The 15,516-nt window shown below is 46.0% G+C and overlaps 1 protein-coding gene across 6 annotated transcripts in view; it reads left to right on the top strand.

The window, feature by feature from the left end:
• Nucleotides 1–14,831, top strand: part of TSPAN18 (tetraspanin 18) — a 122,854-nt gene extending 108,023 nt beyond the window's left edge. For all 6 annotated transcript variants that reach the window (XM_074909411.1, XM_074909415.1, XM_074909413.1 and 3 more), the window contains 5 exons: nt 864–938; nt 6,834–6,932; nt 8,228–8,407; nt 10,872–10,955; nt 11,928–14,831. In XM_074909411.1, the coding sequence (XP_074765512.1) occupies nt 864–938; nt 6,834–6,932; nt 8,228–8,407; nt 10,872–10,955; nt 11,928–11,975 (486 nt within the window). In that variant the 3' untranslated portion in view covers nt 11,976–14,831. The remainder of the gene's footprint in view (nt 1–863; nt 939–6,833; nt 6,933–8,227; nt 8,408–10,871; nt 10,956–11,927) is intronic.
• Nucleotides 14,832–15,516: the final 685 nt, after the last annotated feature.

The raw sequence follows: 15,516 nt of genomic DNA on the forward strand, positions 1-15,516 counted from the left end.
GGCCTCCAGAGTCACTGTGAACGGGTCCAGCCTTGTATACCAAAAACCAGCAAGCCAGAACGACCTACACTTTTCTTTGAGCGGAAACGTCTGGTTTCATCCTCCTGTTGGATTCCACCCACAGCCCGGCCAGGGCTCTGGGGGGAGACCAAGGGAGTTTCTAACAAGGCCAAGCACTTGGGTTCTCAGCCCTGAACAGGCTGAACAAAGGAAGTTGGATACACACTCTCACAGCATTTCATCCTCACTACTGATTACATTTTGCCTAAGCTACATCTTTCACTAGTGAGCATACATACTTCATTAATGATCAGATACTAATTAATAAATGCTAATGGTAGTACAGGTTTTACTAATTAGCAGAGACCAGTAATGGATAACATTTGGTTTTGAGGTTCATCTAGAGGTCAACTTTGTTTCAGGACATATTATTCAAGCTCTAGCACTACAATATGTAGGTGCATGCATATGGTGCATACACCTGTGCCAGGACAGTTTAACCCTGTACAAGCATCTACACAGTCATAACTTTTTCCATCAAAGTAGGCTTTACTGTTTTAACCCGGTGCAGATATATCAGGGTATGCCATGGGTCATGTAGCCTTACTCCCTTCTATTCATTAGAACCAGGCAAAAGCATTGCAAGCTCCCATGTCCTCTGATGTGATCAGAGAGGGGCTGTGTCTGCTTCAGGTTACAGTCTCATATTTTTTTTAGTTGTCAGGGAATAAATGTTTTCTCAGTTATTTTTTCCATCTCTTTAGTGACTAGCAAAACCCTGTATTTCTGTTGCACGCACCTAATAGTATATCTGTGTTTTGTTGTTTGGTTGTTGTTTTTTTTTCCCATCTTCTCTCTTCCAGTTCTTCATGTTTATTTTGTTAATCTTCCTGGCGGAGCTTTCAGCTGCAATCCTGGCTTTTATCTTCAGAGAAAATGTAAGTATCCGATGGTGGGCAAACTCTAAACCCCAGTAGGATTGTACCCAGCTGGAGCATGGTGTTAGATGGTTTGTAGATTTGTTTGCAGAGTAACCGTTTGTTTCAAATACCAACAAACCTGCTTCATTGCTACCCTCAGTCTGAAGAACTGCCAGCAAGCCGGTGAACGCGAACTAACCTGGCGTGTGCAGGGTGGATGGTTTATGTACACAGAAGATACACGCTGGGGGACTACTTAAATATTGAAGTTTTTAGAGTCTTCCTGATTCTTTTGCAGCCAAACCAGCTGCGCATTCCATCAGAGAGAAGTTTTATAATAAAGTCACACTAAGGTTAAAAGCAACTATTTTCTTTTTTCAATATAGCATGTGTTTAATATTAATATTAATAGTGAAACCTCCTGTTTTCCCAACAGACCCAATGCTTGCTCTGCAGTGCAAAAACTCTCTTGTGCATGTTCTAATCATATTCCTTCTTGAATTTTTGTTCTGCTGCTCACCAGATTCCTCTCAATGCTCATAAGATATCCCTCCTGACCTGCCCTGAGCAAGTCTCCCCATGTGACATTTCGTGTGCCATCAATGGATCCCTTGCATATTGCCCTTCTTACAAATTTCTTGTCCTTCTCTCCACAGCTTCATGTGATGTAGCCTTTCTCTGCTCTGCTGCTGTGCATATCATTATTATATAGCCGTCATCCCTCCCCTACACTAGTAGCAATCAACCCCAACAAGGGTTTGTGCATTTTTTTTCATGTTCTCACATGTGCACGGAAGAGCCTGACTGAACTAGGTCCATGCTTCTCAAGTCAGCCCATCTTTGAAATATGACTCTGAGTGATGGCTGTGAAAAAACATTGACCAGTAGAGGTGGTCACTAGTGACTGTTAGTATTTATTTTATTTATTTGGCCTCTTCCAACAGTAAGAGAACATACTGCACATTTCCTGTACTGAACATGACAGAAATGTGACATGAGCATAGAAGGGCCATGTAAAATGATGATTTTGTTTTTCAACCAGGATATACTTTTATTCATATAAATAGATTTTGATAAGCAAAGAATCAAGACTTAGGAAACTCACAGCAAGACAGTGTGGTGTTTGTGCAGCAGGATGGTCTTGGGAGTAGTTAGTGAGAGAAATTTTTTTGCCTTTATAAGCTGGTGGTCTGTTATCTTTGCCTCGGATCTGAAGGCAGTGGGGAAGGGTCGGCACTCTGTACACAGAGTGGGTACCCCATTCCAGCTTAGGCTTTGAGACCATGCCCTCATGGGAACAGCTACCGCTCCATAAATAGGCTGCAGTGTGGGGGGTCTGGTGTGTTCTGGTCATTGCAGCTCTGCCGTTAGGAGTTTTTAGGGAATTCCTTTGGTTCAGCACAAACAGCAGACCGCACACATAGAAACTGCCCTGCAGACCTGGGTGCAGGCTTCACGACAGAGAACACGGTCCCTGGTGAGCAGGGACTGGGCGAGCAGCCGGTGGCTGACTGCTCCCACCTCCCACCTTCCCTGTGGGAAATGGGTAAAAGGCACCAGAAACTAGCAAGGCTGGCTGTGAGTCCTGCGTGTGGGGTGACCGCAGGGCTGGCTGTGTCCTCTTCCCTCAGTCACAAGGAGCCTGCTTACGTCTTGTTCCTGGGCAAAGCATCGGCACCTTACGCTCCCATGGAAGATGTGAGACACATGAGAATATGTTATCTTGCAAGGTGTTATTTGCAGTGGTTATTCTAGACTTCTGTGGCATCTGGTGGGGTTTTGTGCAATGAAACTTGAAGGGGAACAAGCTTCTGCCTTTCTTGAGCTTGTATCGGCAGCTTCCCTCTCTGTCAGAATGACTGATAGGAAAGGCTTAAATGGGAAGGAATGAAGAACATCAGATCCCAACATAGCTGGAGCTGGCTCTATGTAGAACTTAAACTGAGTCTGGAAATTCTTGTGGTTTGTTCTCTCCTTAGGTTTCTTCTGAAAAAAAAAAAAAAACAACCCAACTTGTTTTGCTGTTGCTATATATTTTGGTGGTAGCTCCTCTGGCTTGGCAACTACTTGTGGCTAATTTTGCTGTCATCTTTGGGTTAGGGTGAGGCTAGATGGCTGGACAGCATGTCCATGGGGACAGAGGTGGTCTTCCAGTGACCCCATGTTAGGAAGAATTCTCCACAGTAGCAGTTTAAGGTCAGGTTCAGATGGTGAAGGACCTGGAGAATAAATCCTGTGAGGAGCGATTGAAGGAGCTGAGACTGTTTAGTTTGAGGAGGAGAAGGCTGAGGGCAGACCTCATCTCTCTCTACAGCTCCCTGAAAGGACATTGCAGAGAGGTTGTGCTGGTCTCTTCTCACAAGGAATTAGCAACAGAACAAGAGGGATCGGCTTTAAACTGCAACAGGGGAGGGTCAGACTGGACATTGGGAAAAAATGTTTCCCATTAAGAGTGGTCAGAGAGTGGAATAGGCTGCCCAGGGAGGGGGGGAGTCACCATCCCTGGGTGTGTTTAAGGGTCGTTTGGATGAGATGTTGGGGGATGTGGGGTAGGGGAGAACTTTGTAGAGTTGGGCTGATGGTTGGACTCGATGATCCCAAGGGGCTTTTCCAACCTAATTGATTTTGTGATTCTGTGCTTTTCTCTTCCCTGCAAAACAAGTTACTTTCAAAGAATGTGATGGTAAATGCACATTTAGGCAACCTAAATTTCTTGGAACCAAGCATATTGCAGTAGTGGTCATTGCACAGTCCATATGGCTATGGGCTCACTGGGTGCATAAAACAAGACAAGAGAGAAAGATAGGCTCTACCTGTTATCTTTGCAGATAATGTTCAGTACAGCTTTCTCTTGTGTAGTGTTTCACATCTAAACTAGCTCCCAGACACTCAACAGAGTTAAATTATTAATAGCTGAGGGAGCAAAAGAAATTAAGAGGCAAAAATAAGGGAGAAAAGCGATGTTTTCTGCTGAGATTTGACATGAGAGGAAGAATCAGCCAGGCAGTGTGGTGATGGGGTGCGTGAAAGTGTTGTTTGCGATTGTGAGCTAGCATGATCTGCAAGTCCAGTTGCACTCCCAAAGACCTGTTTAAAAGTGGTTCTGAAGAGGAAGGCTGTTGTTAATCAGCTATGGGGGTACCGGAGTTTTTCTTCCTTTGTAAAGGAGTTTTCAAGAGGGTGAAGAACCCTTTTTCATCTAGAAGGCCCCCCATAAAATAATGTCTTCTATGAACAATAGAGAGAAGCTGTGAAAGAGGAATTTGATTTATGTACTGGAATTGCTCTTTATATGCCCTTCAGAGGTCTGAATGGGAAAAGCCCTGGAGGGATATTTGACATTTTTAGTGAATTCTTGAGCACAGCGCTGTGTGAGATGGCTGTGACCTTCCTGGCCAGTGCTGGCACACCTGTGTTGTGCAGAAGTGCCCTCTTTTTCATGAGTCCCCTTCCTCTGGCTGCAGTAATCCCAGTGACAACAGTCCCACTTCATTCACTGGCATGTAAATGTAGGCATGCAAGTGCTGCTTCTGTATTGGAGACATTCCCCCCAGAACACCTAGAAAAAACCACAGCTGAACGGCTGTTCATTGTTCATGGATGTGGCTGATATAATTGTGTTGTCAGAAGTGTGTGTAAAGATCTAGTTTTATTAGTAGGTCCTTTGCTCCCTTCAGAACAGTTCTTGCCATAGTAGTCGCATGTCCACAGACCTCATCAATGCCGTTATTAGCTTCAGCGAGAGGGGGGCCATGGGCATGCGAGTAGGAACGACTGTCTTTCTGACTTTTATCCTCCTCTGTCAGCAGTTTTTTTAAAAGAAGAAAGATGCTTCTGCTGATCGATTTTTATTTTTTTTTTTTTACATTTTTCTGAACTGCAGATACTCAGGAAAAACAGTTTAAGAGCAACAAAATGGAATCAGTTATTTTCCTGGCAAACTTACCCTTCCAGCACTAGGCTTTGTTTTAGGCCAAGTCTCGTAAAAATCGCACACAAACTCTGAACAATTTCCTCTGGGGTTGCTGCTGTCAAAATAAAGGTTTCACTTTATATTTAAATGACTCTTTTGTTTTAGACCCCGCCAAAGGCAGTCGACTGGGATTATTACCAACGGTAATATCAGTTTCAAAGTCCGCGCTTCAGAAACAGACAAGCATCAAAAAAATGTGCTGCTGTCTCTGCAGGGTAGGATGCTGCTTGCATAAAGTACTCGGAGGAAGGGAAGGAGAACACTGAGGATGTATTTCAGCATTTCCTAACCTGACCTTCCCCCAGTGCACCAAAATCCCAAAGGAAAATGCTGTGTCGTCTGGTATTTTAATAGTCAAATGCAAAAAAATTAGTTAATATCAGTCCCAATCAGTAGGATTGATTTTAGGAATTTAGCAGTATATCTAATTAGAAGGTAGTGAGATTGATCATTCAACTCTTTGTGACAAAGTTTTACCCAGTATTGATTTAGTCATTTAATCTGGCCTTAGTTCATATTTGTAAAAGAGAAGTCAGTATTAAGTGGTATTCAGGGATCTTTTGCGTCACACAACCGACTCTCTTTTTTCCCTGAATTTTGTGATACAGTTACAAAGGAAACAAACAATTCTGTGCTTGTGCCTTTGTGCCCACCCATACATCTCATACATATGTATGCATATGTATGGTATTTCACATTGCCTGTCAAGAAACTGAAACCAACTTGTAGCACTGTATGTTACTGCATCTGCAGTGCTGTATGAACAACGGGGAAACAAAAAAAAAAGATCTTTTTTAGGCAGCTTAATTCCTGATCCTGCAAATATGTAACACTGGAGCAGTGCTGTGTCCAGCCAAGTCCAACCCCCTTCACTGAGGCTTTGCAGTGACAGAGAGATTTTGCCTGTACGGATCACAAATCACAAGGTATTTTAGAGGAAGGACCACACAAGTCAAGATCTATTGGGAACCCAAAAAGGGAATTCCTTGAAGTTTTCATTCTAAAGTGACAGAAGTGCAATAAGATTGAATCGGGGTGTTCAGTTTAACAAGTCTATTAGGTTTGTATATCTACTAGTCCTCCAGGGAGTGATCCTAAATAAATGTAATTTCAAGGTGTCTAACTTTTTGAGAAGACTGAGCCAAAATGTTAGTTCATTTTTTTCTGCTCTACTGTAAATATAAACAGGAGTAAATGAAATTTCATTTGTTTATATTGTTGACCTTAGGAAAAATGTTTAAATTATCTAAACACTGGAAATATAATGAGGATTTTTTTTCTTCGTGAGTGTGGGTTAGTTTAGATAATCTAAAGCCTTGTCAGGGAAATGGTTTCTTTTTCCAATTTGTAAGTTGACTTGAACATTTCATATTCATTGTATGTTTTCTACTTCCTTTTCATTCCCAGAAAGTTTCATATTAGGACTTCATTCTGCTTTCTCACACGTGGAAGTAAATTCAGAGCAGTTCCCCTGTTGTTAGTAGGAAGTTAACTGGTTTAAAATGAAAGGTGAGGGAAAATCATGCTTTGATTGCAGACCTCCTGAAGCACAGTAAGTTAAATTACTATTTGTGTGTGAATTTGAAGTTCTTTCTAAAATCTGTTTTAGTCCACTTTCAACTTGTGAAACACTTCCAAATAACACTGAAAATTAAAAAAACCCCCAACCTTTAAATGTTATCTTACAAGTATAGATATAATTCAATCCCTAGTTTTTAATGAGCAACAGTTTTATTCACAAATGCCATCCACCCTGGATATAGTTATGGTTCAGCCAGTGACTTTTCCCGTGTTTCTCCTCTGACATTTGCAAAAAAAAAAAAAGAGAGCAAACTCAAACCAACGAAACAACCCCCAGTATTCACAGAAGGGAGCTTTGGGAAGTACTTGGAAAGGTGCTGGCAGTAGCCCTTACATTTCCACCTGTGTGTGTGTTTCAGCTGACCAGAGAGTTTTTCACCAAGGAGCTGAAGAAGCATTACCTGAGGAACAATGACACGGACGTCTTCTCTTCCACCTGGAACTCTGTTATGATCACAGTAAGTCAGGCTGTGCCAGTCCCATGCTGCCCACAGTCAGCAGCCATCAACACGGTGCTCAGCTCATACCTTGGCTCGCCCAGGGTCAGCCTGCTCCAACCATCCTGCCACGTCAGGCACAGCACTGGGGTTTGTGGCGGTGGTGGTGGGCAGATGAGGATTTGTCTGGCAGCTGGTCTTTCTGGAGTTGGCCCTGAGAGAGATGCTCCCAGTGACTGTGTCAGCCTTTGTGGTTTGCCAAGGCCTGAGGTGTTTGGCCTGACTGGGTACCCCCAGCTTTCAAACAGCGGGCACAGAAAGCCGTGGAGCTGTCTGCAACTGAATATCACTGCATTTAGCCTGGAACTTGCACCTTGCAGACTAATTCAGAACTATTCCGGGCCAACAGCAGCCAAATACTGATGCTAACTAATGACTTTTTATTAGCTCTTGTGAAATGAGTTGGTAGGTGGCAGATGAGGTAGGAGTGTGCCTAATGGTATTATTTTCGGTATAGAAACATTAGCCATCAAAACTGACTTTTGTTATTGCAGTTCTAATCAGGCAGGTTGCAGATCAACTGTCGTTGGAATTGGAGTTGTTATTATCTGCTACAAGAAATTCTGTATGTGTGTGTGTGCGTGTGTGTACACAGGTGAACTTAGTGCTCAGTACAGCCCACAGTGTATCTCTTCAGGAGTGAAGAGAGGGATGTCAGACTCTGCAGATGAAAAGTCAATTTTAATCTTAAAAGAAAAAGATGATTGCTGCCCTTCATGCTGATTCAGGACTTTAATAAAGACATTTCCTTTTGCTGACTGAAAGGAGACAGAGTCAGAGTATGACTTGAATCCTTAAAAAGAACCTGACTTGAATCCTAAAAAGGTTCCTTACATGAATCACCTAGCAGTGCCTTTGAGCAGCAACAATCCTGGCCGTTAGCTATGGGGAGAGCAGGCGGCCGGTCAGGAGCCTGGATTGTAGTGCTGGCTCCCTTACAAACTTGCTGGGTGATCTCAAGCAAGTCATTCTGGATGTGCTCCAAAGCCCTGTGTAGCTCATGGCAATATTCCCAGTGGTACCTTGGAGTCTACAGTATGACGTGGGAACAGGGGGACCTTATAAAAAGGCTTTGATGAAACAGAAGCTCCAAGGTACAAGCACAACCCACTTCTTTGAAAACAACAGTTGTTTTGTCTCTGCTTTGACTAAATCTTTGATCCCTACGAGAATAGGTCTTTGGTAGATTTCTCGTATCTGCTTTCAGGGCAAAGTGTCAGCTCTGTCTTCCTTTCTTTTCCATGCCTTCTTCCTAGTTTGCCTGCTGTGGAGTGAACGGACCAGAAGATTTTGAAGCTGTCCCTCATCTTCCATACTCCTCTTTAGAAAGTGTGACACCAGAGGCTTGTTGCCAGCGAGAGCTCCAGAGCCGGGAAGGGATGTTCATCGACAAGGAAGCCTGCCTCACAGGCATTGAGAGGTTTCAGAACCGACAGGTAAGGGAAGCCAAACACCAGGAAAAGGAGTTTCACAGCAGGCAGAGAGATGCCCACGGTGGTCATGGGTAGCTAGTGAAGCTGGCACGTTGTGCCATTCTGACCGTAGCTCACATCCTAATCACACTTCTGCTGACAGCTTTTGAAGTCATGGCATATGTCTGATTTTGAAAATGCCATTTCATTGCTAACATGGACTGCTAAGTCCATGTTGTGCCGTATCGGCAGAAATATGAGGATTTTCCCAAGGGACTGAGAGGTGGGTTGGAAATTTACATCCAGTTTTATTGTGTTTCTGAAAGTTAATACTATCTCTGAGAAGTTAATTATCAAGCCAGCACAGGTCGGCGAGGATAGGATGGAGTTGGCTCTTCCTGGCTCCAGTTTAGCTTGCAAAGACTCCTCATCGTCAGCATATGCAACCAATAGATCAAGGGTTAAACAGCCACAGAAAACGATGTCTGTTTTCCAAGGAAGAGAAGTGTTGGAAAGCTCATTTCCTCTGCTCTTTTACTCTTTACAGTAGAAAAAGGGCATTTCTTTTGTGAGGCCTCTTGTCTTGGCAATTTTTCCCAATACTAGACTGGGACAAGACAGTTCAGCTTAATGTCATTGACAGCCACCTTTCCTTACAATGTCACCAAGACGTGAAGTTTAAGAAACTTTCTAGCAAAGTTCCTGACTGTGTTCACCTCAGCATTAATAAGCCAGATGAGCTCTGTGCTGACCATATGTACAAGCCTCCTTTTCTCTCCAGAGTGAGCGGCCGTCCTCTTTTCATCACTCAGTAGCAGACTGTGAAAAGAGTAAAGGCGTTTGGGAGCAGCATGTGAGCTGTTCCTTGCCTGGTAGCTGGAAATGGTTGGCAAAGGCACTCTGGGTGAGAGATCATAGCAAACAGCACCATGCTGCTGCTGCCAGGTCTGATTACTGTGAATAGACAGGGAAAAGAGAGAGGAGAGAGATGACAAACAGCAGGGAGGGAGATGCATTTTGAGAAAGAGTGTTAAAGCAAATAACAGATTTAGCTTTCCCTAAGTGGTGATGCTAGGGCCTACCACTTCTTTGGAAGGGGAAGGTTTCCTGTGAGTCCTGTCACCGCAGAGTGTTGGTGGAAGAAGCTGTGTGCACAGTGAGTGTCACCACACAGACAGTGAGGCACTCCTGTAAAATGGGAGAGACACTCCCAAGCAACTGGTTGCTGAATTCAGGCATTCCTGGGGCAGTGTCGGGCTCTTGGAACACCATGCTGGTAGGACAGTGCTGGCCGCACTTGCACTCACCCCAGTTTGTAGCCAGCTGAGCGGGGCGTGCTGGAAGTTGGGTTAAGGTTGGAGTTCTGGCCAGCACCCAGATATTTTGTTGCTGGGCTGAATGCTTTTCCCTGAAAATTGGGTTGAAATGTGGCTGGAATAAAGCTGCTGCTGAGCAGTCATATTGACAGGAGCATGGTTTTAACATCTCAGTTACTGCCCCAAGGGTCTGCACTCCCTTGGTCTGTGCTCTCCCTGTCTCTCCTCTGGTTGTGTCTCACTCACAGTGAGCAGGGTCTGGCATGGACACCAGTACATAACTGGTTTGCTGTCTTTGCAGTTCAGATATTTTCTTTATGTGTGGAAGGAAAAAATCAGGTGATTGAAACTTCCCAGCAGTATGGATGGGATTAAACATGTATGTGTGAAATCTATGTTCAGCGGGAAGGAGAGCTACTTTTTACATTGGACAAACTCCAATCTACTTTTCTCTTTATGAGTGACCTATTTGCAGAAATTTGCTGGTGGGTTGGAATTTTAGGCTGAGAGAACTGAGGCCAGGATAAGCTGGTGATTTCCAGAAGATCTGCCAGATTTTCAGAAGGTTTACATGCTGCTAATTGTATGAGCAATAATAAACGACATTAAAGGTTATGGTGGCTATGCTGTATAAGTGGAAAGATTGCTGTAGTTCATGGCCCTGAGTTCTCAATGAAATTAATCCTCCTGCAGCCAGATCAGCAGGTGTTCATCCATGCTCCTTTGGGGGAAGGCAGAGAGAAAAGTCCTGGGGTGTGAAAGAGCTGCTGGCTATGAGAAAGGATTCAAGAATCTCCTGCCTTGGCTTTAAATAAATCATCCTTTTCCCTTGCCAGCCTGGGCTGCCTGTCACCTGCCCTGAGGGTCCTTTCCTCTCTGCTTAGTCTCTGCCTTTTGCTTCTCCGTGCTGCTCCTCTCTGCCTTGCAAGCAGTCACAGTTCTTCGTGGACAGTGAGGGGTTGTGGGGCTGAAGTAGTCCCACCCCACGACAGCAAAACCTACCCATCCCCTCCCTGGCACCATCCTATGGGTCTCTGCCTCCTGTGCTGTGGGGCTGGGTGAGAGGGAGCCATGCTTGTGGTGCCTGGAGCTGAGAGCACCTCCTGTACTAATGGGGGCTGTGCTGTGAGAACAACGCAATGATGCATCTCACCACGTTCTGTACTCCCTAGGGCTGCTACACCGTGATCCTGAACTCCTTTGAGACCTACGTGTACCTCGCAGGAGCCCTCGCCATCGGAGTGTTGGCTATTGAGGTACTTACTGTGGTGTGCCTGGGAGAAAAGCAGTGTCGGTAGATATCCAGCAGCGAGGCGAGCGGGCAGCTGCTCCCCCTTGCCAGGGGAAGCCTCTCCTGCAAAGTGTGAGCAGGTTGTCAGCTTGTGCTTTTAATTGACTGGAAAGAGCTGGATGCTTGGTCCTTTGCTGCGAAAAGCAGGGAAATACTTGGTGCCGCACGGCTGCAGTGCCGCCTCGTGTCAGACGTGCCGTAGGGTTCGCGCTCTGCCACACTGCCCACAGGGGCTTCAGGGGGCCAGCGCCCGCCCCACACGGTCACTGCCCTCACCGTCGCAGCACCCCAGCAAGCTGACTAATCTCTCACTTGGTTAATGTGTTCCAACTCTGTCTTCGCTTTAAAACCTTCTGGTTAGAGCCTGTAACTATTGGCTCCAGAGCATCTGCTATCCGGCGTTAGGACCTGGCTCTTGGGTGATGTTTCTGAGAAACAGGCTTCCACCAGACATGATGTTAGCCCAGAAGTGATGCCCCTGCGTCACTGTTGGGGTAAGGCCGGGTGCTTTCCCCAGTCCCCTGTCTTGTGCAAAGGAGGGGGATCTGGACAGAGTGCCCCAGCAGCCCCCACAAAGACCACGCTGTGCCCATTCCAGGCAGCAGCAGCAATGATGTGCAAGGCAGGTACCACAGAGCCCACTCCCCTGTGACACCCTGGGAATGAAGCCAGGCTTCTGCTGTAGCCACAAACAGTTTGAGGGGGCAGGGGCATGAGGGGAGGGATCGCCATCAGAAAGAAAAAAAAGCTTTGCCACAGCCTCCCCTGGGTGGTGAGAAGGGACCCCCTTGCTGCGCCACTGACTGCTAGGCAGGAGGGAGTGACGGGAGTGGTCCCAGGGCCAGGAAGGGCTTGGTTGATCTTCTGGAAGGTCCAGCTGACTCTTGTGGTTCTCTGTTTTGTTTTTGTCCTCTTCTTCCTGCTCCCACCTTCCCAGCTGTTCGCCATGATCTTTGCTATGTGTCTCTTTCGAGGGATCCAGTAAAAGGTGGCCCATGAACCACCACGTTCCCCACATGTTCAGAAGAAAGAAGGAAAACCAGAAGAAACAAAACCTGAAAACACCCAAAAAACTTTATTTTTTTTAACAAAATGGGGTAGGGGGATAAAAAGAAAAAAAAAGAGGGTTGTAATATATGAATGACCAAAAGGATTGTACTTCAGGGGCTGGAACTTTGAGGTGATGTGCACTACACTGTACACCGGACCCTTGCCCGGAGCCACCCGCAGCAGCCGTGGAGCAGGAGCCCAGTGCAGCCAATTGCACTAGAGACTGATGGAGCCGGTGGTGGGGAGCAGGTGGATGAGCACAGCTGCCTCTCCCACGAGGCCCTGCCTACCATTCGCGACTCTACCATGCTTTAGACAGCAAAGGACTGAAGAACAGACATGCAGGGGCTGGATAAGGCAACAGGTTGGCTGAAGTCTGTGACAGTCCTGCTGGGCTTGAAACAAGTGATGGTGACTCATCTAAGAAGCAGGTAGTCATTGTCTGCACGGTTCTGGCTTTAATTCCAAGCCACAGAATGAAAACACACATTCTTCAGTGGAAGCTTTGTCCCTGTCACCTGAAACAGGTCAGAGAAGTCAAGCACTTCAGTGAGGCTGGCTTTTCTCTGGAGCCCCAAGCAGGGGCAGTGTGGTCTCACTTAGCGATGGGACTCAGCTAAGGCTGGCTGGTGATCAAGAGTTTGGTGCCTAACTTTCTGTTTCTATTTAAGATTTACTGTTCATTGTTGTGAAAGAGACAAGGTGGTTCCCTGCTGTGTTCCCATGTCCTGGGAAAAATAATGGCTCCGATTAAGAATCATTGATACTGCTCCCTTCCTGAGACGGGGAGGAAATAGCATTTAAATCTTGTCATTCTTTGCCTTTCCCTTCATCCTTGCAAAAAATGGTTTGTGGTGCTCTGTTAGCATAAATATTTGCAGTGGTTCCTACATGCTTTCCAGCCCAAAGGGAGGTCCAGGCATGGTGCTGCATGGAGGAGGCTGAGGTTTGTCAGCCACTCCCATGTTGTTTGCCTGAAGTGGCCTTGTGGTGTCATTTCTGCTCAGAGGATTTCCCCCGAGGTCCTCCCATGGGCTCATGATGAAAGGAAGTCAGAACTGGTTTAGTCTGCCTGTTAGCTGAGAGCATTTCCTCCCTTGAGATCGTTTGACGTTTAACTGATGTGCCATCTAGTTATTCTACTTGAACTTGAGAAAGATGCCTGGGACTGGACCTTGGTCTGAGATTAAGATGGAACTACTGAGGCACCAGGCAGGCTCTAATAGCACCCAGTGTGCAGCCAAACCATTCCAGCTGCTGCTCCAGTGGTTGTGGTTATCGACCCAGACTGGTCACTGGTTTCTCTCCTCTGGAAACATCAATCCCTGTTGCCTTAATTGTTCATCTGGTCACTTCCTGACCCCAAACTCATTTTACTTAGAGGAGGACAGAAGGGGCTGGGGTTTCTTGTTTAGCTTAGGACTTTTTACAGATTTCATAGGCTCAGATTATGGAGCAGTTTTATGTAGGCTTAAACCAGCCCCTCTGAAAGCTGTAACCACTGGCAAGGAAGGTGAGGGGGCAGAAGGCAGCAGCGAGGAGCTGAGCAGTAACCTCGTGCCCTGGTGTTGCAGCAGTGGGTAGGGTCTGTCCCCTTACACCACCGGGGCTCTGTCTCTGGAGCTCTCCCAGTGCCACTGCGCAGGCTGCAGGGGACAAAGGAAGGAAAGCAGCAGAAAGCCTGGTCCGTAATAGACAAAGATCCTGGCTAAATATCCAGACTGGGGAATTGGGATGGTAAAGAACAGGAAGGAAGCATTAGAGCTTTTCCAAGCTTCATTTGAAAATAACAAGTTGCTCATCAGCAGGAGAGGGCCTGGGCAGGTAGAGCTGCAGCCCCCCATGCTGCAGTCAGCATATTCCAACAATGAAATAGGCAGCCAGGGCTGCTGAGTGGCCTCAGATGTTGCATTAAACCTTGTGGAAAGCTTCTCTGAACTATTTCCCTCTGGACTGTCTTTTAATGAGGCATTTTAGCATTAAATTCTGGTCTGTTGTTAATGAAGGAAAACAGTTTTGCTAGCCAAAACCCAGCAGTATTTATACCCAACAGCAGGTGCTGCGCTTAAGATAGGAAAAATCTGTTGCATCTGTTAGTCTTGCAGGGAACGGGCCGAGCAGAAGGCGAGCTTATCTGGTCTGCTTCTGCCTCAGGAGCTGGTGTCAGCGACTGTTCTGGGAGAGCAGTTCCCAGGGGAGGAACAAAACCATCAGCAGAGATGGTAATATGGCTGGAGGTGAGCAAGAGAAGCAGAACTGCCTCCCCCAGCCTCCAATTCTTTTCCCTTTCCCCTCAGTTTATTATGCAAAGGCCTGCCTCTCAGGTCAGAGCCTGGAAGGCAAAATACCCTCATTTGTGCATGGTGGGTGGCTGAAGGGGGGAAAAAAAAAAAAGCCTCAAAGTCTTTTTCTGCCACCAGTGGCATGGGGAAAAACTGTCAGAGCTGGGGGAACCGGACCAAAGCGCAAAGTGGTAAATGCATATGCCTGAAGTAGGATCTCTGCCAGATTGTTTCTCTTTGGTTTTCCTAATTCTATACTAATTACTTTGTGTGTTTTTAGCTTTCTCGCTTTCCCTCTCTCCCTAATGGTAGTCCCTGTATCTTCGAAAGGATCTCGTTCATCTGTTATTCTGGCCTTTGCGCAGCTGTTTCTCCTCTCTTACCTTGCCTGATCCCCCATTGCTCTTTTCTGGATGAAGACTTCAAATCCTCTCTGCAGCTGGGTAGTGCCACTGGGAACAGCTCTTGAAACCCCAGCAAAGGCCAGGCAGCACATTTTAAACAAGAACTGGAGATAGCTGTAAAGATACAGACAAGTCTGAGAGGACCTGTAGAAGTTGCTAACAGGCAGAAGGAATTTCCCCTGGGGGGATTTAATGAATGAGCAAGCCCAGAAAGCACATTCACACTGTATGGTGAAGCATGTAAATTTGTTGATTTTTGTCCCCTGGTTATGTGGCTGCCTGCTCTGTTGTACAGTAGTCTTCAGAACAGCGGGCAGGAGAAGCAACTGTATTTTTATATTTAACAGCTCTGGTGGATATTTTGGGGTCAGGGTCTCAAGCTAGATTTACTGCTCGTTGGAGAGCTCTGGGCAAGCTGGGGACCAGAGGGAGCCGCTGTGCTGCCGCCTCCTTCGCTCTAGCACCGTGACCACAGCCCAAGCACCCGGGATGGAAGTAGCAGAGCAGCCTGTGCCTGCGAGCCCACAGCCGCTCTTGGTGCCCCTGCCTCCTGGCTGTTATTTAATGCTCAAATGACTGTCACAAATGCCTGGGAAAAGGGCTGTGTGTGAAATAATGTTTGAAATCTATTTTAAAAAAACCTGTAAATGTTCTTTTTATTAGATAGTGGAGCTAATTTATCCTGTATTCCCTACTGTAATGCTTTTTTATATTGAAAGGAATTTTTTTTTTTTTTGGTAATATAAACCAGAACACAAGCCTGAAGCACTCTCTGCACGGTTTTTGTGTG

This window comes from Athene noctua, chromosome 6 (genome assembly GCF_965140245.1).
Source record: "Athene noctua chromosome 6, bAthNoc1.hap1.1, whole genome shotgun sequence".
Taxonomy (NCBI): domain Eukaryota; kingdom Metazoa; phylum Chordata; class Aves; order Strigiformes; family Strigidae; genus Athene; species Athene noctua.